This window comes from Dipodomys spectabilis, unplaced genomic scaffold, assembly GCF_019054845.1.
Source record: "Dipodomys spectabilis isolate Male_0828 unplaced genomic scaffold, ASM1905484v1 ptg000097l, whole genome shotgun sequence".
NCBI lineage: Eukaryota > Metazoa > Chordata > Mammalia > Rodentia > Heteromyidae > Dipodomys > Dipodomys spectabilis.
In genome coordinates this window covers 2,487,759-2,515,338 of record NW_024870774.1, presented here as the reverse complement: position 1 = coordinate 2,515,338, position 27,580 = coordinate 2,487,759, and the positions used below count along the sequence as shown (strand labels likewise).

The 27,580-nt window shown below is 50.2% G+C and overlaps 2 protein-coding genes across 5 annotated transcripts; both read right to left on the bottom strand.

Moving 5' to 3' along the window:
- Positions 1–116: 116 nt before the first annotated feature.
- Adcy4 (adenylate cyclase 4) lies at positions 117–18,181 on the bottom strand. Its single transcript, XM_042686338.1, has 26 exons — positions 18,099–18,181; positions 17,647–17,833; positions 15,262–15,459; positions 14,994–15,155; positions 13,794–13,943; positions 12,712–12,860; positions 12,519–12,630; positions 11,458–11,585; positions 11,108–11,266; positions 10,264–10,396; positions 9,961–10,134; positions 8,488–8,531; positions 8,231–8,317; positions 7,974–8,043; positions 7,247–7,344; positions 5,423–5,507; positions 5,178–5,315; positions 4,544–4,654; positions 3,842–4,026; positions 3,580–3,664; positions 3,027–3,185; positions 1,574–1,720; positions 1,157–1,264; positions 926–1,040; positions 379–503; positions 117–295 (listed from the first exon to the last, which is right to left on the bottom strand). Exons 2-26 carry the CDS (start codon positions 17,803–17,805, stop codon positions 143–145), a joined length of 3,234 nt encoding a protein of 1,077 aa, XP_042542272.1. The 5' UTR covers positions 17,806–17,833; positions 18,099–18,181; the 3' UTR covers positions 117–142.
- An 854-nt stretch (positions 18,182–19,035) lies between these two features.
- Ripk3 (receptor interacting serine/threonine kinase 3) lies at positions 19,036–23,380 on the bottom strand. Of its 4 annotated transcripts, none has more exons than XM_042686428.1 (10): positions 23,232–23,380; positions 22,914–23,057; positions 22,398–22,719; positions 21,902–22,047; positions 21,547–21,593; positions 21,186–21,350; positions 20,995–21,075; positions 20,288–20,598; positions 20,135–20,183; positions 19,036–19,380 (listed from the first exon to the last, which is right to left on the bottom strand). In XM_042686428.1, the coding sequence occupies exons 1-10, from the start codon at positions 23,252–23,254 to the stop codon at positions 19,241–19,243; spliced, it is 1,428 nt and encodes a 475-aa protein (XP_042542362.1). In that variant the 5' UTR covers positions 23,255–23,380; the 3' UTR covers positions 19,036–19,240. The 4 variants fall into 4 exon arrangements, with proteins under 4 accessions (XP_042542362.1, XP_042542361.1, XP_042542363.1 ...); XM_042686427.1 differs by having other exon boundaries at positions 20,288–20,653; positions 21,008–21,075; XM_042686429.1 differs by lacking the exon at positions 22,914–23,057 and having other exon boundaries at positions 20,288–20,653; positions 21,008–21,075.
- Positions 23,381–27,580: the final 4,200 nt, after the last annotated feature.

Below are 27,580 nucleotides of genomic sequence, written 5' to 3'. Positions count from 1 at the left end.
ACTCTTCTATTGAGGGCAAGGAGAAGGTGATTCCTAGCACTTCACAACTTCTGATCTCCTCTATGTGCAGACATTCTATAATCAGGTTTTTTTTTTTTTTTTTTTTTTTTTTTTATTAAGGATCTTAGAAGAGGATGGAGTTTCAGCCTAGGGTGGCTGAGGGAGGTCCAGTTCGTGTCAAATCTGTGTTCAGGAAGTAGGTGCAGAGCTGCCCTTTGCCTTTGACCTTGATGATGCCTCGTCTGTAGCATGTATAACCCAGGGACTGTAGTGCCAGGGCTGTCTCCTCAGTTACCTGCAATTGGAGGAGTGTGAGGGGACATGGGGGCCCTTATCCTTTATCCCCCTCCCTCAGGCCTCCCATATGTTTCCCCTCACTTGGATCTTGCCAAGGACTCCTGTACTTTCCATGCGGCTGGCCACATTCACGGTATTGCCCCAGATGTCATATTGTGGCTTCTGGGCCCCAATTACTCCAGCTACTACTGGTCCATGATTCAATCCTGATAAGGAATAATAAAGAGGGGCTCTGATAGGAGTCACTTTAGAGAAGCAGAGAGGGGTAGAGGAAGTAAAGGATTGGAGAGAAGAAGGAGCCTTAAAGGCAAGTGGTCTTGAACTAGAGGAATAGGCTTTAGGGAATGGTGGGTGTAAGCCACTTAGTCCCCTGCAGTTTCATCTCTTTTTTTTCTTTTTTTGTTGGATGTGGGGCCTGAACTCTGGGCCTGGGCGCAGTTCCTCAGCTCTTCAGCTCAAGGCTAGCGCTCTACCACTTGAGCCACCTTCCCAGCCTCCAGTTTCATTTCTTACACAAAGGATTAAGTCTGGAGAGGAGGTCCAAGGATGAGTTGTGGAGCAATTAATAAAGAATTGGAGTGGGGAAGGAACTACTACATTGTCCCAGCAATGGTTGGGGTTGGCTCACCTACACGCAGGTGAAAGTTGTTGAATGAGTGCTTGTTGATGACATCTAGCTTAGACCCCAAGGCCACTGCAAATTCCACCATGGTGCCAAGATGGCTGCAGCTTCGCTCAGCATCCTAGGAATAGTCCATCCACCAGAATGAGCCAATGAGGGTGTAGGAATAAGTCCCACTTATGGGCCCAGCAGTGAGAGCCCACAGGAGGGTTTGTAGGTAAGGAAAGGTTGCTGTACCTGTTGTGCATCTTGTCCAGAGGTGGCATTTAATCCTGTGGCTGCCATGTAGGTGCTGCCAATAGTTTTGATCTTCTCTACACCACTAAATTTGGGTTTGGAGAGCAGCTGTACAGAAAGAGGTTGTGTTTCTAGTCCTTCTTGCTCTCTCCTTCCCCTTTCCAAAAAGGCTGGCCCTAGGCCTTTGGAGGCTAAAGGACCAAGCTGTGGGTTTGAGGATGGTAGCAGGAAGGAGAGAGTTGGTAGTGGGAACGTGGGGAATGTCACTGAAGAGGATAGAGCTGGGACCTTAGAGGAGGGAGTGTGTTGGGGTTAGGGGACAGGTTTGGTCTCATAGCCAGGAAAGCAAAATGAGAGGTGGCGGTGGTGGAAAGTTCTAGAATTCAGGACATAACATTGAGGAATTCTTGAAGTTACCTCATCAAAATCAGCAATTATTTCATTGAGCAGCCGCAGGCACTCTAGCCCTTCATGGTTGATGTTGGATTCAGAATAAAATTCCTTAAAGTCTGGGACTGAGGCGAAGAGAACACAAACACATTCGTAGGACTGATGGTAGAGGTCCTGTGTGGAGTAGAAGGCTGGTGTGAGGAGTGTATGACATGTCCTTCTCCTTCCTGGGTCGGCATGCCCCACCCCCACACTCCTAGTCATTCTGGGTTTTGTTGTTGAGACAAGGTCTTACTATGTAGACTAAGTTGGCCTCACATGCTAGAATTATAGGTATGGATCACCATGCCAGGCTTTTTTTTTTTTTTTTAGGAAGGATTAGAAAGGAAAGAGATGGACAGGGCCAATTTACACCAGGGATATGACTTAGAAGTCAAACATTTGATGTCTTTTTTCTGATTCCATGAGACAGAGATTTGTGGTCAGGCTATGTGAAGGGATATACTCCTAAAATTGTGATCGTGCCAGTGGAAATTATTTTTGTATCTTATTGGTAAAAACATTAAGTCAGTTAAGTCAGCTTACAAATGTTCCTACTATCCGGAAGATAAAATAAATAGCAGTAAGAAAAACAAGAGTAAAAGGGAAAGGATGGAATCAGATCTGAGGTAGTTAGCAAAATGATGCTATGAAGTTTTTGTTAGTCCTAGATTCTGGCTCTTAGCTTTCTAATATCCAATGTAAAGAGAGAAACCAATCAGGTTTAAGATTCAATCTCCGCAGGAGAAGAAAATGGAAGTAGAACTTCTTCTGATCTTGAGAGCAGAGAGGGGGTGGTGGAGATACAGGTCACTGACATAGCTCCTGAGTTGTCTTCTTTACATCCTCCAGAATTTCCATAGCAAAGAGGGCCAGACAATGGTGGCTCAAAAAAGATGGTCATCTGACTATAGCAAAATTTTTGAGTCTCTAGAGCAGCAGCATCCAATAGGAATTTCTGCAGTTATGGAAACATTCTACAGTTGTATTGTCCAACATAGTGACCACTAGCCACACATGGCTGCTTGAGCTCTTAAAATGCAGCTGGTGCAACTGAAGAACTAAAATCTTAAGTTTGCATTTATTTACAGTAAATTTGAATTACCACACGTGGCTCGTGGCTACCACATTGGACAGTGCAGGGCTAGAGAGATGGGTGGACTCCACACCATACCCATCAACACCTAAGCTTCTGAAAGTTATGGAGCAGCCATAAGTTGGAAAAGATGCTCCTCTTAAGTGAGAACATGAAGTGCAGAGGTTCCATGCTCCTCAAAGAGAAAAACCAAGATCTTTGGAAACTGGAGGTCTGTGCCTAGGGCCAAGGCCTTGTGTGACTGTTTGGTCCATGGTAGGCAATCCAGAGTGGACAGGCCCAGGGCAAAGACTTTCATCAATACTTAATCCCTCTGGTATCTGGAACTCAGGATTCAGGAATCACCTCGTTGCGCCGATTCTGGCCTATGAACTGGGGGGCCACATGTGCAGGGAGCACATTCTCCAAGAGTAGCCGGGTAAGGTTCTCCATTGTCTCTGTTTCCTCCCGCTCCTGCCTCAGCTTCTTCTTCCACAGGAAGTCCAGGCGACAGTAATATTCATTCTAGGGAAGGTTAACAGGGGGGCTTGGGAGACAGCGCAGGAGTAACTACAGCAATAATGCCTGAAAGTAGTATGCTTTAGGGATAAGTGCAACTGTCCTCAGAGAGACTACCTTGAAACTTGATTCAAAGGAGAATATATAAAACTGGCAGTGGAATTTTCCTCAAGTGTGGCCTTTCCCAGATTTGGGGGTAGGAGGAAGAAAGGGAAGACCAGGAGATCTGGAGGAACTTGGGGGATGAGGAAACAAAAGAGAACAGTAAGGCCCCCTGAAAAGCTTCCAATGGCAAAACACTTGGGCTCAACCCAAGATGAGAGAGACCAAGTCACCAATATGGGGACCTCAAGCTCACCATTCACAGGGAGATTCTGGAGGGCTGAGCTAGGTGACTTACCTGCCGAGCCAGAACAAGGAGGGTGAAGAAAAAGATGAAGAAGGAGATAGCTCCCATCAGTTTGGGCTCCTTCAGCACTCCTGGCCTGAGGAGGTCACTGGTCAGGATTGTCCTTTGCTCTACCTCTTCCTTATGGCCTCTTCCCTTCCCCCAGTGCCCATAGACTCCCAACCCCTCCTCCTTGGCCTGGTGGGTGGTTCAGCTCTGCTGTAGCCCACCCCACCCTATCTCTGAACACCTCTGCCTTGTGGCTTGTGCTCACCTTGAATCCAAAGGACCTCGGTAAAGGCAGGCAATGAGGCAGTCAGACAGCCAGGCATGAGAGTGTAGGAAGATGGAGCAGGAGGCTGCCAGCCACAGCAGGAGCAGCAGGAGCTTCAGTTCAAAGCTCATGTGCAGGAAGAGGGAGCAGGAGAGGAAACCCAGAACGCAGCAGTGCATGGAGTACTGTGGAGACAGGTGAGATAGGTCAGGAATAGCTATGTCCCATAGGAAGGGCAGAAGGACATCCAAGGATTCCTGTTCTGTCCCTTCCAGGCCCCAGAGCCTATCTGGGGGACAGGAGATGTCATCCACACAGACACTAGGTATGACATATCTATTTCAATCTGTGGGATGGCGTGTTCTTCAGCTTAAGAGGTGGGGGGTGGGGCCAGGTGCTGGTGGTTCATGCTTGTAATCCTAGCTACTCAGGAGGCTGAGATCTGAGGATCATGGTTCAAAGCCAGCCTGGGCAGGAAAGTCCATAAGACTCTTATCTTCACTAAACCACTAGAAAACTGGAGGTGGCACTGTTGTTCAAGCAGTAGAGCGCTCGCCTTGAGCTGAAGAGCACAGGGATAGTGCCTAGGCCCAGAGTTCAAGCCCCATGACCAAGGACAACAACAGCAGCAACAAAAAGAGGTGGGAGGTGGGATGGAGGAAGGGTGTGGAAACAGATATGGGGCTGTATGGGAACACTTACTGGGACACTGACAAGAGGCAAGGACCCGGGCAGCTCCCAGGACAAGTTGAATGCCAGAGAGGACACATTGGGAGCCAGAAAAGGGCAGTCTGATGATGCTGGTAAGAAGAACTGTGGAAAGAGATGAGCTGAGGGGCAGGCAGCTTCTCCAATACAATAATGACTTCAGTTGCTACTTCTGATCAGTGAGGGGGTCTCAGCCTTGGTTCTCATGGTAGGAGGAGGGATTGTGGGAGGGTTTCATAAGTATGGATCCTTTGTCAGCCATTTAACCTCTTAGGACTTTATGTCCTCTTTTGTAACTAAGAGTATGATTCCTACAAGCTTTTCAGGCATAGACTTCTAAAAACAGTGGTAATTTCTGTAAAAAGAAAATCAATTAATAGATAACTCCTTACATAGGAAGAAGCTAGGAAGGGAAAAATCCATCAAAGTGTTTTAACAATGATTATGTCCAGGTAGCTGACTGTAGGAGACTGTAACATTTTTCTTTACACTTCCAACATTTTCTTTACCTTCCCAGCATTCCTTGGCCTTAACCCAACTGTCCTCCTAGATGCAGAGATTCCCCTTTCAGTCCCTAGTAGGTTCAGCATGCTTTGATGGGGATAGACAGGGTCCTCTTTAGCCTTACCAGGCTAGCAATGGCCATGACAAAGACCAGGAAGATGGTGGCAGTGCCCAAGGCGACCCGCAGTCCAGGCCGTGTGGCCACCAGGCTGGATAGTGCAGGCAGCCAGTGAAGTACCTTGAGACCCTTCCGGACACATCTCTGTGAAGGGAGTACAGATGTCTTAGCCACAAGACCAAGGTTCCTTCTTTAGGTCAGTTCATGGCTGGGGCTTCATTTTGCCATTTCTTCCCTTTAGCCCATCTTACCGTCAGATGCTCTGAGAAGCAGATGAAGAGGAGGAGGAAGAAGAGCAGGAAGGTGATGCTATAGGTGATGGCCAGAGCTGGGGGCCTAAGGGAAGACAATAAGTATTCCTTGGAGTATCTGGATGGGCTCTGGGTCCTCTGGGCTGTGACAGATGGGCTATCTTGTTGGGAGGCTAGGTGGGGGTTTGGTGGTAGGAGGAGGAGGAGGTTCTGGGGATCCAGCTTAGCTACTGGCAAGCCTGGATTGACAAACATAGCCTGTTTCAGTGAGAATATTGAAGGATTTAGGGCAGTGTTTGGGCGGCCCAGGAATAACCAGTAGAATGGGGACAATATTAAAGGGGGTTAGGGGGGGCTGGGAATATGGCTTAGTGGTAGAGTGCTTGCCTAGCATGCATGAAGCCCTGGGTTCAATTCCTCAGTACCACATAAACAGAAAAACAAAAGCTGAAAGTGGCGCTATGGTTCAATTGGTAGAGTGCTAGCCTTGAGTTTAAAAAAAGCCAAGAATAGTGCCCAGGCCCTGAGTTCAAGGCCCAGGAGTGGCAATAAATAAATAAATAGGAGTTAGGGGTTGACAATATTGGCTGGGGCTCAGTCAGACCAATCTCTGGGCCAAAGCTCTTTAACCTGACTGAATTTACTGGGGTTTCAACTCAGAGCCTTGCACTTCCTAGGTAGGCATTCTACTATTTGAACCACAACTCCACTTCTGTCTTTTTTTGGCCAGTCCTGGGGCTTGAACTCAGGTCCTGGACACTGCCTTCTTTTGCTCCAGGCTAGTGCTCTACCACTTGAGCCACAGCGCCACTTCCAGTTTTTTATGTTTATATGGTACTGAGGAATTGAACCCATGGCTTCATACATGCCAGGCAATCTTCCCACTAAGCCATATTCTCAGCCCCCACTTCTGGCTTTTTGATGGTTAATTGGAGATAAAAGTCTCACAGACTTTCCTGCTCAGGCTGGCTTCAAACCTCAATGCTCAGATCTCAGTCTCTTGAGTAGTTAGGATTATAGACGTGAGCCACTAGTGCCCACAGCTCTTTAACTTGACTGAGTTTTCAGTACTGGAGTTTGAACTCAGGGTCTTGAGCTTGCTAGGAAGGCATCCTATCACTTGAACCATGCTGTCTCCAGACCTTTTTGTTGTAGTTATTTTTCAGATAGTCTCACTCGTGTCTGGGCTCACCTGACTGAAATCCTCCTCCACAAGGCTAGGAGCACAGACACACATCTACCTTACTCCACTTGACATTTGAGATGGGATGTCACTAACTTTTTCCTGGGCTTATATACCTCTCAAGTAGTTGGAATTACAGGCATGAGCCACTATGATGGCCTGGCTGAATTTTAAACAAGACCTTAACCTTTCTAGCAGTGGCATAGGCTAGAGAACTTACTTTCTAAGTTTACCCATTCACTCAGATTTGGGCATTTCAATGGGAGCCCAGTTTCCTTCATGGAAATATTGGTAGCACTGGAAAAGATAGGGATATAAAAGGTGGTCAAGAGATACAATGTGTGTGTGTGTGTGTGTGTGTGTGTGTGTGTGTGTGTGTGTTTCAATGCTGGAAGATGAACCCATAGCCTAATAGAGAGCTTACTAGGTAAGTTCTCTATCACAGAGCTACATCCCAGCCCTCAGGATGTGCAATATTAAGATGGGGCCTGTGATTATCACTGATTCTCCAGAACACGTGTTTCCTCTGTGGGGAGGTATTTGAAGTTAAGAGGAAAAAAAGTGTGTGTCATGGGTCAGGAGGAGCAAGGGTAAAGGCTTCAGTGTATGAGAGGCAGGACTTCTCGTCTCATGTCTCTTACCTGTTTGTCACCAGCATTTGGATGATGAAATTGGAGAGGAAAACCAGGAAGGTGCAAGCTGCATAGTATTTGAAGGCCGGGAGTGCTGAGAACCGGTACTGGAAGAGCAAGCATGAATGGAGACAGTGCACTGGTGCTGACAGTTGCCTTCGGGTGTCAGTCCCAGGGCAAGGGCTAGGATTTCCAGCCTCAGTGCTCTAACTTCCAGTTCAGTTCTGGGTAACCCCTCCCTGTTCCCCAAGCAGTTTTCCCCCCTCCTCCCACTACCACAGGAGAATTAGATCTATGGAAGACCTCCCTTTTCAAGAGAGGCACATAATTGTCACCTTAGGGTCAAAAACTGAGCAAACCAGCTAGGTGCTAGTGGCTCATGCCTGATTTAATCCTAGCTACTCAGGAAGCTGGGATCTAAGGATTATGGTTCAGAACCAGCTTGGGCAGGACACTCTGTGAGGCTCTTATCTCCAGCTAACCAGCAAAAGAAACCCCAAAACCCAAAAAACAGAAGTAGAGCTGTGGCTGAAATGGTAGAGTGCCAGCCTTGAGGGAGATAAAAAGCTCAAGTACAGTGCCCTAGGTTCAAACCCCAGAAATGGCACAAAACAAAACAAAAGCAAAACAAAACAAAAACTGAGCAATCTAGGCATGGGAGGTAAGATTCAAAGCCTAACTCCTCAGAAACAAGGACCTAAGTAAGTTGGGAAAGCTGTTGGTTCCCTTAGCCTACCTGTTTCTCCATCTCCTTCTCTCTGAAATACAGTGTCAGTAGGTTGAAGTCCTTCGACTGCTTCCACTGTCTGGTGGGAGGTGGGAGGTGGGAGGTGTGAGCAGGGGAGAGGACCAGGCAGGGTAGGACTGGATGGGGCAGGAGCAGGTGATAAGGTGGGCCTCCCTGTAGACCCTCTGAGAAGCACCACCCCTCCACTAATGTGATTCAGGACTCCCAGCCCTCCCAGCCCTCCCAGCCCTCTTTGCTTTCTATACTTCTGAGAGTTGAGCTGTTCGATGACTTGGAAGAACTTGGCATCCCCTGTGTCCAGCTCATCATCTAGTCCCCGAGGGGTGCGGCTCCTGCACAGGGACAGCTAAACCTGTTACCATGGGGAGCCTCAAAACTGTCTGGGCAAAGCAGAGCACCCTCCTCTCCCTGCCCCCCACCAATCCTTCCCCGCCCCACCCCCTCCATCCTGGAAGGATGCACCCAGCCAGCCACACTGCCACAGATGCTCAAGTTTCCTCACCGATCCAGACTCCACTGGGGACCGAAGGAGGCCAAGGCCTTCTCCTGTTTGGGAGAACACATAGAAGGAGGTGGTAAGTATTATCTCCACAGTGAGCAGACCATGGACTGCATGTTCTACATATATCTTTTGCCTTGGTCATGTATGTACGTATGTATGTATGGTATTGGGTTTTCAACTCAGGGCCTCATACTTGCTAGACAGAGTCTCTCCTGCTGAGCCATGTCTCACTCCTTTATTTTTGAGATAGAGTATCATTTCCTACCCAGGAGTCACCTGGACTTCGATTCATTTTTTTTTTTTCAGGCTTCCTGTTGTGGGTGGGATGACAGGTGTGCACCACCATACCCAGCCTCTTCTTTTGAGAAGGATATTGTGGACTTTTGTTCTTGAGCTGGCCTGAAACCATGCTAGTCCTGATCTTAGCCTCCCAACTAGCTAGAATTACAAATGTCTATAAGCAGTGGGCTTGGCCTTGGGCATTTGGCCTGGCTGTTCCTTCTGGGTTTAGTTATTTTTGTCTCTCCCTCTTCACTGAATGATGCCTACTCACAAAGAGACAGTTGGCTCCATTTTCTCTCTAAAGTTTCCTCTGATGCTAGAGACTCCCAAGGTCTTTAAGCCTTTTGTGTCCTCACAGTACTCATAATTTAACTAGGTCAACTTTTATCTTGTCAGTGCTTTCGTGGCAAGTAATACATTGTGTCTCACCTTCCTTAAAGACTGAATATTCCAGCTCGGTGCTGGTATCATGCCTGTAATCCTAGCTATGCTGGAAGCTCAGGACACTGTGACTCAATCCTGGCTGCATACCTTTAGGAGCATGACCTGGTCCCTGTGTGAGGAGTTTCTGACAGTAGAAAGAGATCCAGGGTCCTTCACTAGTGAGTGGGTCATTGATTACCTCAATGTGCTACATGTAGGGTCAGACAGTAATGGGACTTCTCTTAGCTTGACCTAAGCCCACTGCCTGCCCTCCCCACCCCTCCCCACGCTGCTGCTCATGGAACTTCCTTCTTCAAGGCCATGTGTAATTTTTATTTTCACTTCATTTTGCCCAGGTATGCTAAAATTAGGAATGCCCTTAATTCTAGAAGGGATCGAAGAAGAGAGCATGCAGTTGCAGGAAAGAAAGTGAAGCAAGCATTTCCTGGTGCAATGAGTGTGCAGTGTTGGAATCAAGAGTCAGAAGATGGTGGGGTCTGCTTCCTTCAGCCTGCAGGGAAGGGGAGGTTGGGAAGCAATGGATATGGTGTTTATGGAGCTGTTGCATCTTCTCCCAAGTGAGTGCAGAGAGTAGTGTTCTTTGCTCTTTCTCTGAAAGGGAGGACAAGGGGAGGCCGGAACTAATGATTACGGCAACCAGACAGTTTACCAGCTTGGGATATCATAAATCATCACGTGACTCCCTGGAGGTAGGCTGAGGTGGAGCTCCAGGACAATGGAGGTGGGTTACAGTAGAGGAACACATACCGGGAGTGGGGTGGAGGTGCATATAGGGCTGTCTACGTGGCTCAGATGGGCAAAAGGCTTGGCTGCACCCCAGGACTCCAGGTAGCGGGTCATCAGTAGTGATGGGCGCATCTTGTGGCCCTCCAAAGAGGATAATAACCCTCCTGCAGTGCCTTTTTCATCTTCCTCCTTGGCCTGGTACGTATAAAGTCTGACAGTAAAGACCAGGGACATTTCCCCCTTTTCCCTACATCCCTTAGAGGCGTATCCCTGCCCTTCCCCTACATTAGAGCCCAGGAAATCAATTTCTAGTCTGGCTTTTACCCGAGGGTCAATGACCAGGTATGTAGGCTCTCCTAGCTCCCGGAGGTATGGATCCCGATGTTCCATGGTTGCATCTTCCACAGCATAAGCCCCTGCCAGTAGGGCTAGGGTAGCCCCTGTGATGTGCACTCGTCTAGAAGGAGAGGCAGTGAGATCCAGGAAGTCTGAGTTCAAAAAGGCCCTATGAGGGGCTGGGAAGGTGGCTCAGTGGTAGAGTGCTTGTCTTGCATGCATGCATGAGGCCCTGGGTTCAATTCATCAGCACCATATAAACAGAAAAAGCTGGAAGTCTCTCTGTCTCGCTGTCTCTCTCTGTCTGTCTTGTCTGTCTGTCTGTCTGTCTGTCTCTCTCTCTCACACACACACCACGCACACACACACACACACACACACACACACACACACACACACACACACACACACACACACACACACACACCCTATAAGCTGGGTGCTGGTGTTGTAATCCTAGCTATTCAGGAGGCTAAGACCTGAGATTCAAAGTCAACTCAGGCAGGAAAGTCTGTGAGACTCTTATCTCCAATTGATGACCAAAAAGTCAGAAATAGAGTTGTGGCTCAAATAGTAGAGCACCAGCCTTAAGTGAAAAAAGCTAAGGGACAGAGTCCAGATCCTGACTTTAAGCCCCAGTACCAGCACACACACACACACACACACACACACACACACACACACACACACACACACACGTTTCTCTGCACCCCAGAATCTCTCTGAGCCTCCCGTGGAGTTGGGCTAATTTTAAGGAAGTATGAAAAGGGTGTCAGATTGTGAGAGGCCTGGTTGGCCTCTTGTTGTGGTTGCCTAGGACCTCAGGTCTTACCCTGGTACACCGCCCGCTTCCATGTGGTTGGCCAGTGTGACATCGTGAGACCAGACATCGTACTGCCACTTCTGCAGCCCTATGACTCCACACAGCACACTGCCTGAGTGCACTCCCACACGCATGTTGATGTCCACACCAGTGGCCGCCCGCAGTTTCCTGAGCGGGGGTGGGGGGGTGGGGTGGGGTGGGGGGGGTGGAGTGAGGTGGAGGCACAAGCTAAGTCTAGAGTCTTGCCCTCATCCCTGCCTGTGCCACATCCCCCTCCCCCCAAGAGGATTCCACTAGCCTGCCTATCCCCTCTGGCCTCCACTCCTGTCTATTCTTCTGGCCTGCCCACCCGAGCTGACCTGATGGCCCGGCACATGTCCAGCCCCATGCGCACACAGTTGATGGCGTGGTCTGGCAGTGAGAGTGGCAGTCCGGAGACGCAGTAGTAACAGTCCCCCAGGATCTTGATCCGCATGCATTCATGCTCCTGGGAGTATGTGTGTGGGTGTGTAGAGGAACCTGGTTAGAGGCCAGAGGGGGTAAGAGGGAATTGGGAAAAGTGGGGAGCAAATGGAGTATTCCTGAAGAACTTATTGAGATTGGGGGCATCTAAGTTGAATCCTGGGAATCCCCTAAATTGACATGAGGCTGGATTTCCCTTGCAATTTTCTCTACAGGGATAGCTGAGGGCTGGTGGGGGGGGGGGGGGTCAGGGAGGAAGTATATGGCTCTCCCCAGTTTTGGCATGAGTAGTGTTTATGTAGATATGAGTACCTGGAAGAAGTCTCAGGACTAAGAAAGAGGTCTGAAAAGGGACCCCAAACTAAGTTGCATCCCAGGGGTCTGAGCTCAAGTGGTAGGGATTTCTCTGGGAAGGACCTCCCCAAGTTAGAACACCTGAATATAACTTTTTTTTTTTGTGCCAGCCCTGGGGTTTGAACTCAGAGCCTGAGCACTGTCCCTAAGCTTCCTTTGCTCAAGGCTAGTACTCTACCACTTGAGCCACAGCACCACCTCTGGCTTTTTCTGTGTATGTGGCACCAAGGAATCAAACCCAGGACTTCATGCATGCCAGGCAAACACTCTACCACTAAGCCACATTCCCAGCCCTGAATATCACTCTTGATTTGGGATGCGGTGTCTAGAGACACCATACTGGCATTCTGATCACATCTGCAGGCATTGCGGTTGGAACATCTGTGGAGACATGGTCCAATCACTGCAGGTTTGAGGTATCTGGTGAACAGCTTCGTGACTGGGAATATTTGAGAGGGTTTTACATGTCACAGAAGTATCAGAATGTCCACTTGGGCTCTGAGATAGGACTGGGAATCTTAGAAGCCAGGAGCTTCCCTAAGAAGGGGGGTCCCCATGATGGGGGTGCTTGAGGATCTCTGGGGGAGACGGAGGCATCTCTAACCTTAGCGATCTGGTCGAACTTGCCAAAGAGCTCGTTGAGCATGAGCACAAGCTCCTTAGGGGAGCACTCGCTGGCCAGCCGTGTAAAGCCCACGATGTCCGCATACAGCACGCTGTGCAGGGCAGACTGGGTCAGTGCAGCCAGCATCTCAGCCCATACCTCCGCTCTGCCCTCTAGCTCTCCCTTCTCATACCTCACTCCTTGGTGTCTCTTGACATAGAGGCTGTGGAAGTTGTTCGTGTTCTCTGGCCGGGAGCTCTGTCCAGCCTGCAGTCTCGCCATGATCTCTGCTTTCATCTCTCGTGCCAGGTAAGCAGGAAGGATGGACAAGAGAAGGTGCTCCTGGAAGAAGTTACTATGAGCATCAAGATACCCCCCTCTCATTGTGGCTATTGCCAAGATCCCTCCTGAACCACTGAGGAGAGCCCTCCTACTGCCCAAGGCCCCACCGGTGAGTATAACTGGGCTCTAGTGCTTCATCCTGTGCTTATTCTCTATAGGAATTGAACTTTGCAGTATCAATGTCTGATTTAGAGTTCTGAACTTAGTATCATAAAGTTCTACCTTTTTTGTTTTCTTTTTGTGCCCATACAGGGGCTTGAACTCAGGGTCTAGGTGGTATCTCTTAGCTTTTTCACTTACTGCTAGTGTACTGCCAACCTTCAGGCTTTTTGATAGTTAATTGAAGATAAAAGTCTCATGGAAGCCAGGCGCCGGTGGCTCACACCTGTAATCCTAGATACTCAGAAGGCTGAGATCTGAGGATCACATTTCAAAGCCAGCCCGGGCAAGAAAGTCTGTGAGACTCTTATCTCCAATAAACCACTAGAAAACTAGAAGTGTCACTGTGGCTCAAGCAGTAGAGTGCTCGCCTTGAGCTGAAGTGCTGAGTGACAGCGCCCAGGCCCAGAGTTCAAGCCCCACGACTGACCCCCTTCCCCCCAAAAAAGTCTCATGGATTTTCCTCATGTGCTGGTTTCAAATCATGATCCTCAGACCTCAGCCTCCTAAAGTAACTAGGATTATGGGCAGGAGCCAAACCCACCCAGCTATCATAACACTGTTTTCTTAAGTTTCGATTTGAGCCTTGCAAGAGGAGAGAAATGCTATAGAAGGGTAAATAACTGGCCCAAACGCACAGAGCCTGGAGGAGTCTACTCTCCTAATACAAAGAACGTTTCACTCAGTATCATGTCATCCCCCCCTCCTGCCTTCGCGCCCCCCACCCCCCCCCCCCCCCCCCCCCCCCGCCCCCGGCCTCCAAGCCCAGCTGACCTGGTGCTTTTTCTCAGTGTCCAACCTCCTCCGTGAGTGCAGGGAGCTGAGTGCCTCCCGGAACGTAGCGCGCAGTGCCCGCTCCATCAGGGCCTTGTGGTACGCTCCTACCACGTTCCCACACAGGAACAACACAGCGTTTGCTGCCAACTGTGGATGAGCACTGGCTTCAGAGGAAGCAGGACCAATGCGAGGTTGGGAATATCTATAGGATGGTCTCCAAAACTGGCTGGGGATAGCCAAGTCCTACTTTTAGGGACCAGTGACTCTCAGGACATTTCTGAGTATCTTAGGGACTTCTGTGTATCTTAGGGACATTTCTTTCTTTCTTTCTTTCTTTTTGGTCCTGTCGTGGGGTCTGAACTCTGGGCCTGGGGTGCTATCCCTCAGCTCTTCAGCTCAAGGCTAGCGCTCTACCACTTGAGCCACAGTACCACTTCCGGCTTTTTTTCTTTTTGCTTATGTGGTGCTGAGGAATCGAACCCAGGGCCTCATACATGTAAGGCAAGCGCTCTATCACTGAGCCACCTTCCCAGCCCCTTAGGGACATTTCTTATCCCTCCTTCATGCTTCTGCTCTAGATTCTTGTCTACTGGATCAACATAGTCTATTAGATCTAGAAACCTTTGCACACAGATTTCCTGTCAGGAATACCCTTACATCATCCTCACCCTCATCTACGCCAACTGCACAAAATTACTCTCGTTCTGATTTTATTCTCTGTAAAATTACTCAAAGTCTGATTTATATTCTCTGCAAAGGTTTCATCACCAACTTCTCTCCTTTTCCTCCCTCCTCCTCCTCCTCCTCCCCCTCCCCCTCCTCTCCTCCCCCCCCCTTCTTCTTCTGGATTTTTGGTGGTTAATTGGAGATAGGAGTCTCCTGCACTTTTCGTGCCTAGGCTGGCTTCAAATCGTGATTCCCAGACTTCCCACTTCCAGGGTAGCTTCACTTCAACTTCTGTCCTGGGAGAACCACCTTCCCTATGCGCCGAGCGCCCCCTTCTGGTACAGGTAGGTTGGTGCTGCACCGATTAGCAGCTCCCGGGTGGGGGCACAATGGTTGGAAAGGATCTGCTAGTATCCAGCGCCCAGTACTGTCCCACTGCCTTGGGGTCAAAGCCCAGCAATCACTCAGAGGACTTATTAGCACTAGCAGAGAGCCCGATTTGGGCACCGCCAATGCTATCTGAGTGCTTACCTGCGGTAGCAGCGCAGGCCTGGAGCCCGACTGCGGCCCAAGGTAGAGCCCCAGGACCAGCAGGTGTGACAAGGACGAGGTGAGGCCTGCGGCGGCAGCGTCCCGCATGCTCAAGGGCAGCATGGCGTACACCGTGAAGATGACGAAGAGGAAGAAGGACACCTGGGGCCGGCGGGGCGCGGGAAGCTGAGAACCCGCACTTCTCCGCACACGGGAACTGATGGCAGCCCTGGGCACTCCCCTGTTCCCGGTCAGCCATTCCTCTCACCTGGTCCCAGGCGCTCACCACGCCCCCGGTGAATAGGAAGCCATGGCCCAGAGCCAGCAGTGCGGCCCACACCAGGCCCGAAAGGGGACGCGTCCAGCGCTGCAGTCTCTGCTCGCGGGAGGCCAGGCCCATCAGCAAGGAAAAGCCGCCCAACGCGCACACCACAGTGGCCAGAAAGCCTGGGTCTGAGGTCAGCTCCTGTCCAGGTGGGGAAAGGGCGCGGGAGGGCAAGATTGGGCTGGGTAGTTCGAGGGCTCTCACCCAAGGCAAGAAGGAGCGAACCAGACCAAGGAAAAGGGGCAGACAGCCTCAGGTCAGTTCTACAACAGTGTCTCAAACCCAAGAACGAAAAGGACGCTGGGCTCCTCTGAACATCTTTCCTGCCAGGCCAAATCATAAGAAATTGTGCATCGCATTGCACCACTGGCCCAAGCCTGTAATCCTAGCTACATAGGAGGCTGAATTCTGAGGATGGCAGTTTGAAGCCAGCCTGGGAAGAAAAGTCTGTGAGATTCTTCTCTCCATTTAACTACCAGAAAGCCAATCTTAGTAGTAATGCTTAGGCCCTGAATTCAAGACCCAGGACCAGCATACACACACACACACACACACACACACACACACACACACACACACACACACACACACACACACACACACTTGCAGATTATTTTGCATCTTTGATTGGTAGAGTTGACAATTTCCTATCAACCTCATTACCTCTTTTTTTTTTTAAAATTTAATTTAATTTTATTTGTGAACATACTGTACAGAGGAGTTACAGTTACATGGGCAGGATAATGCATACATTTCTTACCAAGCATTGCAGCCTCCTCCTTTGTTTATCCTTCACATCCCTTCCCAGCCTCCCCCCTCCCCCCTAATCCCAATCCTTCTCCTTCCCCCCCCCCCCCCCCACCAACGTTGTAAAGCTCGTTTTGGACATGACAACTTGTACTTCTCATTGTTGCAACAGGTCCACCTGTATCCTTAAACAACTGGTTTTTCCCCATCTCCTCCACAAGTTATACTGACATCAAATATAGTGAAAGCAGGGTCAACCTCATTACCTCTTGCATGCAGCATCGACAGCAGCCTAGAATGTGTGCCCCAAAGACCTGGTTCTACCACCATACTGTCTATTTGTGAATCCATAATCTTTCCATGCCTCAGTTATCTTATCATCAGGCAATTATTCTAACCTCTGCCTGGCTTCTGGCAAGTAGAAAGATCCTCAATCATAAAAAAGCACTTAACAACCAACAGCAACAACAAATCCATGACAGTGTCCAAAAAGAAATGTACTCGTTTTTTGGGGGGGGGTCAGTTGTGGGTCCTGAACTCTGGGCCTGGGCGCTATCCCTCAGTTCTTCAGCTCAAGGCTAGCACTCTTCCACTTGAGCCACAGCGCCACTTCCGGCCTTTTCTGCTTATGTGGTGCTGAGGAATTGAACCCAGGGCCTCATGCATGCCAGGCAAGCACTCTACCACTGAGCCACCTTTCCAGCCCAAGAAATATTCTCTTTACCTGAATTATGTCACTGCAAGCGCTCTGTAATCATCTTTATAATAACAATAAAAATATAAAAATAAAAACCCCAGTCTCCAAATCTGACTAAAATACTTAGGTGACTCCGAGATTCGGGCGAGGCGCGAGGCAGCGTGTGAACGGCAGGGGGCGCACATCCCTAGTCCCAGGCCTGAGATCGTAACACCTGCCTAGCTCCGAGTAGTCACACCGCGGACACCGCCCTGGGTCCACACCTCTTTCCGGCGTTTGGGGGTGGACCAGCAAGGGCTGACCGCACCCAAAGATCTCCCCCCACCCCGCACCATCTTGTCACTGTGGAGTGAAAAGGAAACCCAGAGCAGGATTATTTGCAGATATAAAATTGAAGACCCCTCCTTCTCCAAAGAGAAACTGAAAATGTCATGCTTTGTTTTAGTGTAGATCTAAATGAGAGGGAAAGGTGCCTTCTGGGAGTGTCGGGGTACAACTGCCCCGCACTCCAGGAAATGAATTCCCCGAGGGGTGGAGGGGGTGGGGTGGGGTGGAGTACAATTTCCCCTCGGGTAAACTGGAAAACCTGGTGTCGGATTTATTCTAGAGCCAGTAGACCCCTAGACAAGCCTTGGGAACGGGACTGCCTTCTTGTACAAACTTAGAGATCAAGGCCCCCGAGAGGATGAAGGGACTTGCCCAGGGTCCATTATCAAGGTTTAATGCTTTCTATCCGGCTCCCGGAAAAGACATCCCCCCCCAAACACAAGGAGACCCCTCAAATCCCAATCCCCTTATAGGCCCCTAGGCCGTGACCCTCCCCGACCCCGAGCAGAGTGGCGGCCCCCCGCGCAGGGTCCGGCCGGCCGCCCAGACCCGCTCACCCTGCCGCTGGCCCAGGCGACCGCGAGCAGCGCCACCAGGGCGCAGAGCACCACCGCCAGCAGCAGCAGGAGCAGCGGGTACTGCTGGCTCAGGCTGTAGTAGGTCTCGTAGAAGAGGTCTTCGCTGGGCGGCGGTGGGGGGCTGAAAAGGCGGGCCATGATCTCTCCCCCGCCGGGGCCCCCAGGCCTGGGAGGGATGGGGGGCCGGGTCACGTCCAGGCCCCCCCCCCCCAGCCTTTCCCACCCGCCCGGGAGGCCCTTCCAACCTCTGCCTCCCACCCCGTCTCTTTCCAGGGATTTGCTCCCCATCAGCTCCCTCTAGGCCATCTCCCCCCATGACTTCCCGCAAACCCGACGGTAGAAGAGTCTCCGCAAAGCCTCTTTGCCTGGGGGGGAGAGGAGGCCTGGGGTGGACGAGGAGGGCTCCCAGGGGGGGTCCCCCCTCAACTCACTGCACGCTCCCGCGCTGAGCTGCCTGGGCTCCAGCAGGGCGCCTAGGGGCTGGAGGTGGCGTCCCGCTTGTCCCCACGGCAGGGTCTCGTCTTAGTGCCTCGGGGCGACAGTCGCTTCCCTCTAGGCGCCGTGGCCCCCTCCCACTTCCCACTTCCCCGAAGAGACGGCCCGGCCCCTTCCCGTGCCAGAGCGGGATACTCCTGGCCTCCTCCCCAGCTCAGATTGTGTCTCCTAACCATTGCCCATATCACTCCGGCCTCTCCAGGACAGGGAGTATGGACAGGGGGAGACCCCACGGGGTGGTGGGGTGGTGGGGTGGCCGGATGGGATGTGTCAAAACGAGGGGGCAGGATGCGCGGGTGAGGGGAGACTGCGAGCGCGACCCTGGAGTAGTGAGGCCTGGTTAGGAGGCTGGGAAGAGCGCGGGTCCTGCTGGCAGATGGGGGCTGGGATGGAGTTCTGGACCATTCTGGTGCTCTCTGGCAGCTCCCATGGCCCCCGTCTACACTGTCCAGTCTCTGCCTATCTCTAGCTTCCCGGGTCAGGGCGCTGGTGAATCGAAAACATTGCTGGGTAGTGCTGGACGCCAGCTAAGCCTACAAAGCAAGTTGTGTGTGAGCCTGCATGGAGGAAAGCCCAGTGTCAGAAGTGGGGGGTGAAAAGGGGTTCTCTGTCCTGTGAGTTTGGGTTTAGGGGAGGTGGGGTCATTTGTGAGCTCCACAGGAAGCGCTCCTCCCAGAGATTAGAGCACCGGGAGCCTGGTCTGGGATTCCTTCCTGTCACCAGCTGGGCCCTGACCTCCTGTGCCTGGACAGTTGCCTACCTCCAGCCCCCCGTATCTCTCCCTTCCCGGTTTAATACGTGTTTCCTCCTCCCCAACTCCTGTGCCCCTATCCCTATCCCCCCCCACCCTGACTAATGACTCCTGCATCCTGCTGGCATTCAAATACATTTATTGTTTCCTGAGGGCTAAATTACAGCAAGTTTGGGCACTAGTCTGACAGTCTTCGAAGACAAATGTTGAGAAGGTGATGCTGGCTGTTTTGACTCTTGCTGGCAGCTTAGCTCTTTTGCTTTTATTCCATTGTGATTACTGTGTGGTCCCACTCTGGCATAGGTTCTTGCAGGCTTTCTGTTGAACCTACTTGTAGGGGGGCTGCCAACCCCTACGCATGGGAGATGGTGCTGGTCTCTGCGTAGGAAAGTCAGGTCTCATAGGTACAGTCATTTCGTTGTAGCTTCCAATCTGCACCCCAATGCAGTGGGAGAAGGTCATAGACCCTTTAAGAGAAAGAGTAATGTTGAGCGGGAAGGAAGGTTTAGTGGTGGAAAGAGGTTAGCTATGGCATGGGCAGCGACACCTTGTGTTCAATCTAGGCAAGTTCAAGAATGAGGTCCGTAGGCCTGCCAGAGGCTGTTTCCAGGTGTCCTGTGCCTTCCACTCTGGCTGCTACTTCAAAAGTGGTCTAGCAGAAGCTCAATAGGATTAGGGACTAATATTCGAGTTCAGCTGGAAAGCCTGCTAGACTTCAAGGCCTGAAACAGTGGTAACTGAAGAGATCACAGATTTGCTGCTATACAAAGTTAGAAGACTTAGTAGCAAATCCAGGCCTTGTGCTAGGCCCTGGTGGTCACACCTGTAGTCCTTGATACTCAGAAGGCTGAGATCTGAGGATCATGGTTTGAAGCCAGCCCCAGCAAGAAAGTCCATGAGACTCTTATCTCTAATTAAACACTGAAGAACTGGAAGTGGAGCTGTGGCTCAAGTGGTAAAGCATCAGCCTTGAGTGAGAAAGCTAAGGGATAGCATCCAGGCCCTGAGTTCAAGCTCTCGTGCTAGCACACCCATAAAGAAAATCCAAGCTTTGCTGTATTGCCTCTCTCACTGGGTAACAATTTACTTATGAAATGAGATTGGGTTAGATAATCTCTAGTCCTTTCTCCTCACGTGGATTTTTATACAGGTGTTAAGGAAGAAAGTGCTTAAGTAAATAAATAAAAATTGAGCAGAAAGGATGGGTTGGGGAATGTGTACCTGGCCTTGAGGTCCCGAAGGAACAGTTTCCATCATTTCTCTGAGCCCCCTACAAACAACACAGAACACTTAGGCCTCCTGTCCTAGAGCCTTGTTCCCCATTGAACATCCCCTAAGTTCTTAATGAGGGGATATATTTTAGATTTGCCTCACCTGATTCCTTTGGTGGCCAGGTCCTGGAGGGGATCTAGGCATTTGGTTTCTAAAATGTAAAGTCTCGGGTATTTGAGGAGTTCTGGCCATTGAATCTGCAGATGTTCCTACTCTCCCAGAATGCCAGCCCTTCTCTTCCTGTGCTGTACTCTCCTTAGTAAGTCTTGTGCCTTTTTCAGGATATGTGCTGGGAACTCTATCTAGAGTCAGGCTGTTTAACATCTCAGAAACTGTGGACCCAGTTGAAGAGCACTGGCTTCTAGTAGTTTTTGTCTCCCAGCCATCCATTTCTGGTCCTCTCTGGTCCAGTTCTGGAACAGACAAGCTCCAGTTGCTGTTCCTATCCTTAGATAGAAATGTCTTCACCTGTAGGGACAGGAGGAACTTGCAAGGCATGAGTTTAAAAAAGCCAGAGGAAACGTGAGGGAGTAGTTTCTTGGTCCATCCACTGTGGTCTGGGAACTCAGGGTCGGGTGAGGAGGAGAGGAATGAGGGCGAAGACATAAAGAACAATGGCCAATGTTGGGTGCCAGTGGCTCACACCTGTCATCCTAGCTACTCAGGTGGCTAACATATGAGAATCCATGGTTCAAAGCTAGCCCAGGCAACACAAACAATGGTCCATGGGGAGTCATTGGGAGCACAATGGGAGCCATGTGAGTCATCTCTGAACAGCTTCTAGGTGGAGGATGGTGTTGAATGCTCACCAGGGCGACTCACCATGAGGACAGTGGCATCCATCTTGTCCTGAACGAAGGAGCAGGCTTCTTTGGTTTTTGGTTGGCAGTCTGAAAGACAGAAGGATGAACTGTAGGCCAGCAGAACTTCTTTCCCTTGCAAAGGCCCCGTACTGACAGACCTAAGTCTATCCTCGCTGCCAATGAAATGGCCAGCTCACCCAGGAAGTCGGGCCTCTCACTGGGCTCATGGCTCCAGCAGCGCTGCATCAACTCCTTCAGTTCTTCCAGGCCACGAGTCTCAGGGCTGGATGGAGGCAACTCTGACAGTGGGGGTCGGATGTGCCGTCCACTGACTTGATCACAGACTAGTGACTCGGGCACAACTGAAGTTGGGTAGGGGTGGCAAGAAGAAGCATTCAAGGTATGAGAGGATATTGGTTCAACCATGGAGAGGAGCAGGGAGTATCATCCGAGAGGGAGGAGAGGGGGGAAGACAGGAAAGCAGGAAAGGGAGGGCTCAGGGCTTTCAGGAAGAGGACACCCAAGTATTAAGGATCCCAGATTCTGCTACAGTCTTACACTCTGCTTCTCTTCCAGCTAGCACCGCCCACATGAGGATTCCAAAGCTGTAAGACACATAAGATGGAGGCCTGGCCAACCACTACAAAAACTTCTCTCCCCACACCATCCTCTAGAAGAGCCCAGAAAAGGTGTGGAAATCTGGAAGAGGACTTGGAGCTGTGGCTCGAAGTGGTAGAGCATTGGCCTTGAGTAAAAAAAAGCTCAGAGACAGCACCAATGCCCTGAGTTCAAGCCTCATGATGGACCAAAAAAAAATTCTTTTGAACTAAAGTTCCTTTAGAAGCTTAGGGAGGGGGGGAGGGATTTCTTCCCTCTGGGGAAGGGGGGCGGGGAGGTGGAGTAGGTATCTTACCTGTATATATCACTGGCTTTGGAAGCTTTCTGGTTTACATTAGCTAACAGTTCTGGGGCTAAATAGGCTAGGGTGCCTCCTGACTCCAGAGATCCTGCCCCTGACAGTGACTTTCCCTGAAATTGGGATAGTCCAAAATCTGCCAGCTGCAAAGGAAAGAAAGAAGATACTGGCTGAAGGAGCCAGGAGGCCTCCCAAATTCTCTGTCCCCTAGAGCATGCAGGTCCAGCTTAAGGAGGAAAGAGAGAGTCAGAGAGGCCTTGGGTGGGCAACTGAGGCCTGCTAAAAGGCAGTCCCAGGCTAGAGCTGTATGAGGCCATCACTTTCTGGAAGGCCTAGTGGTATATGGCCTGGGCTGAAACTCCTGGTTGGAATTTGAAGCCTAAGCAGTCTCATGCTCTAAGGAGGCAATTGAAGGTATTCAACAGACAGGGCCACCAAAGGCTTTGTGTCTGAAGGGTGGATGGGTTCTGCCCTGGGCTGTAGATGTGCTAACCTTGGCATGAAGCTCCGAGTCCAGCAGGACATTTGAGGGTTTGAGATCCCTGTGCAGAAGTTCTGGTTCCAGATCATGCAGATAACTCATTCCCAGCACCACTTCGTGTAATAGGCGGCAGCAAAGAGGCCAGGGCCGAGGGCGCTCAGGAGACCACTCAGGCTGCAGCAGTCCAGTGAGGGAGCCGTTCTCCATGAATCTAGTCACCAGAGCGGGCCCGGATATGTGGTCCCAATGCAGGGCTTCAGTGACCCCCAGCAAGGGCAGCACGTAGTCATTACGAAGCTTGGCCATGGCCTTCACCTCCTTGGATATCTCCTCCCTACACTCCAGACAGAGAGCTGCAGTGAGCCTGGGTCCTGGGAAGATCTCCCTTGCCCTCCCTCGCCTCGCCTACCCTCCCTTCTTGTCCCCTCCCCTTCCCTCCCCTCTCCTCCCATCCTCTCCCCTCCCCACTCAGCACAGTGGCTGTGCCTTCTTGGCCAGTCCCAGCCGCCCAGGGCAGGGATCGCTCACGAGTCCACGATCTTGACCGCAACATCATGGCCCCAGGTCCTATGCTGTGCCCGGAACACCGCACCAAACCCGCCATAGCCAACAAACTTCGGATTCTCCAATTTCTCACAGGACACCAGGGAGTCATCGGAGGCAAGGTTGACCCTGGGAACAGAGTGTCCCCCACTAGCTGGCCTTGCCCCACATCCCCCTGAGCCCCGTGAGTGAGGCGCCATCAGGACCATGTCCTACTTCCCCCAGCCACCCCCACGGTCCCAGGCTCCGGCACTTTCGGGGTACGGGGCGGGCGCTGGAATCCCCGTCTAACTCCGCACTCACCCAAACTGGACGCAAGACGACATCAGGCGCCAAAAACTCCTGGATGGTCGAGCGCACGATTGGGGGCTTTCGGCAGAAATAAGGGGAGGGTCTACACGGATTCCGTTCTCTGGGTCGTTCCCCCAACATCGAGTGACAGAAAGACAGGACCGACTGACTTCCTACTCCGACAGAGGAGTCTGCAGTCCCGCCCTCCCGGGGCGGGGCCGAGAGCGAACGGGCGAAGAACTTTTATCGGCTGGTTACTGTGTCCTGTGCACCTGCGGCGTGCTGCGTCCACCAGGGCGCAGCTGGGCCTTGGGTGTGCCCTGGAAGGAACTGTTGCCTGCCAGGAATCACACACCCAAGTCGCTGTCACCGCCCTTGTCTCTGGCTTCTCCCAGAGGTAGGGCCAGGGTGGGGAAGGACGTTGCTTAGGAGTTTTATGGTCCTGGGGCTGCGCTTTCTCTCACAGCAGTCCTGAGATCACAGGTAACACTTCCGTGAAGCTTGCCCTGGGCCAGGTTATCTAATTTCACATCAGCCTGCTCATTCAGTTTCACATCAACCCTAAGGAGAGAGGTACTGTTTTATTTACTTGTGTGTGTGTGTGTGTGTGTCCATATCGGGCCTGACCCCCATTTGGGCACCGTCCCTGAGATTTTTTTTTCCATGCAAGGCTGGCACTCTACCACTTGAGCCTCAGCTCCACTCCCAGCTTTTTGGTGATTAACTGGAGATAAGAGTCCCATAGACTTTCCTAAGTAGCTAGGATTATAGGCATTGCATTTGTAAAGGACCGACCTCCAGTTAAAGAATATATATATATTGCTAATATTGGAGCTTGAACTCAGAGCCTTATGCTCTCCTTTGGCTTTTGCACACACAACTGGTGCTCTATCACTTAAGCCAAACCTCCACTTCCTAGTTACATTTGCATAGATGAGGAAACTGAGGCATTGATGATTTAAATACCTCTTCTCTAAGTGTGGAAATAACTTAGAACTTGGCTCTGAACCCTCAAGCTATTCTATTTTCACACAGGCAGTAAGGCTGTACCATTCTACTGGTGGTGCGGGTGGCTGGAGAAGGTGTAAGCACCCAGTAATACACTGAATGGCTCTGTCTATATGTCTGCCCAGTCTGGGGCAGCTGCTGTGGCTGAGGCAAGTCCCTGGCATTGGTAGGGACTTGTCTGTCATATGAACTGGAATTGGAAGGCCCTGCAGCTGGAAGGGCCAAAACCCACTCTTTGGGCGTTGTGGTCAGGCTCAGGCAGAGAGTGGCTGATCGCTGAGATTGTCTATATATCAACATAGACACAGCTCAGAACTACCTGCATCTCCGTCCCATAGACTTCCTCCACAAAAATCCTCAGATTAATCCTGTACCTGACAAATGTATCCTCTGGATAAGGATCTTTGAGAACTCACCAGCATGGGAAGTCTTAAGGATTTAGGGTAGACAAAAAGTATTGTATTTTGTCTCTCAAGGCCTGAGCACTGCTGGAAGCTGTAGGGACTGACTGTAAGCCCAAAGCACTGAGACCTTTATGGGGGGGAGTGAACCCCATGAGCTGTATGTCAGCTTTCACTAAATCTCACTTTGGCACCTGTTTTCTGTCTGTCCAACAGACTAGAATCTGCTGGTGGTTACAAAGGGATCAGTACTTAATTGTAGTTTCTAGAACAACCACAATCTCCAGGATCTACACCATGGATCCTGGAATGATATTTGGGGGCAATTTAGGAATTATTAGATTGTTGTCTCCTAAAAAAAGCGGCTATATGGTACATGTCCAGGAAATATTTGTTGAATCAAATAAATAAATAAATCACCCTCCTCCGCCCCCCCTTTTTTTTGTTGCAGTACTGGAGTTTAAACTTAGTGCCTTTTCTTTTCTCTCTTTCTTTCTCTCTTTTTTTCTTTCTTTCTTTCCTTCTTTCTTTCTTTTTCTGGTTGGTCGTGGGGCTTGAACTCTGGGCCTGGGCGCTGTCCATGTGCTCTTCAGCTCAAGGCTAACACTCTATCACTTGAGTCACTTCCAATTTTCTGAGTGATTTATTGGAAATAAGAGTCTCACTGACTTTCCTGCCCGGGCTGGCTTTGAACCTCGATCCTCAGATCTCAGCCTCCTGAGTAGCTAGGATTACAGGCGTGAGCCACCAGTGCTGGGCTGTGCCTTTTATTTTCTAGGTGCATGCTCTACCTACCTGAGCCATGTCCGAAGGACTTTTTGCTTTAGATATTTTTCAAATACAGTCTCAGGTTTATGTCATAGCCTGCCTAGACTGCCATCCTCCTGCTTCCCACATAGCTGGAATGACTGCCACACACTACCATGCTTAGCTTTTATAGCTTGAGTTGAAATTTTGTTTTTTTTTTTTTGTTTTTTGGGTCCGGTCGTGGGGCCTGAACTCTGGGCCTGAGTGCTGTCCCTCAGCTCTTCAGCTCAAGGCTAGCGCTCTACCACTTGAGTCACAGCGCCACTTCCGGGTTTTTTCTTTTTTGCTTATGTGGTGCTGAGGAATCGAACCCAGGGCCTCAGGCATGCAAGGCAAGTGCTCTACCACTGAGCCACCTTCCCAGCCCTGAGTTGATATTTTGTGAATTTTGTTTTACCTACGATGGCCTTGAACCTCAATACTCCCAATCTCTTCCTTGTGAGTAGCTAGGATTACAGGTATGCACCACTCTCCTCAGCTTCTTTGAAACTACCCTACATGTTGAGGCTTCTTTTGCCCCAGATGGGCTCCATACTCATTGGGAGGAAGGAAGAGTTTGGACTCCTTCATGATGTGGAGACTCTTACCGCATGGCTGCTGGAACTCCATCATAAGGAGTAAATGCATTATAGAGAAGTGATTCTATCCCACAGAGTCCATGGAGCCAAGGAATGCAGCCATCCTCAGAAAAGCCTATAGTTAGAAGCTTAAAGCAACCAGAAAAGAGGCAATCACCCCCTTTGTAGTTTTGTCCCAGGAGAAAACCATGGGCTCAAACTCTATATCATGAGAAAGGAGTTAGAAGGATGTGTTCATTATGCTTTGTTTGGGGATTATCTTATTTTAGTTTTTGAAGTACTATAGTTTGAACTCAAGGCCTTATGTTTTCTAGGCAGGTGCTATACCACTTGAACTATTCCTCTTGCTCTTGCTTTAGGCTCTTGAGACAAAATTTCCTTATGTAGCTCAAGCTGGCCTCAAAACCACCATTCTCCTGTTGCAACCTTCCTAGTACTGGGATCATAAGTATGTACCACATTGGCTTAAAAGGAAATGTGAAGGCTTTTTTTTTTTTTTTGGTTGGTCATGGGGCTTGAACTCTGGGCTTGGGCACTGTCCCCCCACTCTTCAACTCAAGGCCAGTGATCTACCGCTTGAGCCACAGCAACACTTCCAGTTTTCTAGCGGTTTATTGGAGATAAGAGTCTCATGGAGTTTCCTGCCCAGACTGGCTTTGAACCATGATCCTCAGATCTCAGCCTCCTGAGTAGCTAGGATCACAGGCGTGAGCCACCAGCACCCAGCTGTGAAGGCCTTTTTATGGCAGTGTTTCTTCAGATGGAGACAAGCCCCTAAGAGTCAGAGATAAGCCACTATGAAACATTAAGGGCGGGGAATGGTGACTCAAAACAAAATTGAGCTTTTTTTTTTTTTTTTTGCTGGTCATGGAACCTGAACTCTGGGTCTGGGCGCTGTCCCTCAGCTCTTCAGCTCAAGGCTAGCGCTCTACCACTTGAGCCACAGCACCACTTCTGGCTTTTTTTTCCTGCTTATGTAGTGCTGAGGAATTGAACCCAGGGCCTCATGCATGCAAGGCAAGCTCTACCACTGAGCCAACTTCCCAGCCCCCACAAATTTAAAAGAAAGAGGGACAGAAAGTTATGGAAACAGCCTCATTGCCCTACAATGGATGAATGGATTGTGTGTTGTGTGTGTGTGTGTGTGTGTGTGTGTGTGTGTGTGTGTACAATGTATCCATATATATCTCTATATATCTATTATATATCTGCCTATCAGAAAGACTGTCATTTTCAGAGAAGTAAATGGGCCTGGAAAAAAAAATCATATTGAGTGAAGTTAGGTTCACAGAAACAAGGGGTGCAAAATTTCTCTCACATGTGGATGTTAGCTATCAAATATGAACATATGAAAATACATACAGTACCATATATACACAGTCAAACTGAAGTATGGTATTTGTAGGAGTGGGTTTCCATACTGTTACTCTCTGGAATAATTAACTGACAATTTAACAAAATGAATAGCAGGAAAATGAATTATGACTTGTCTCAGAGGACGGGACTTCAGAGGAGGGGGTGGATGAATGGAGAGAGAAATGGTGGGCAAATAACACTGATAATATTC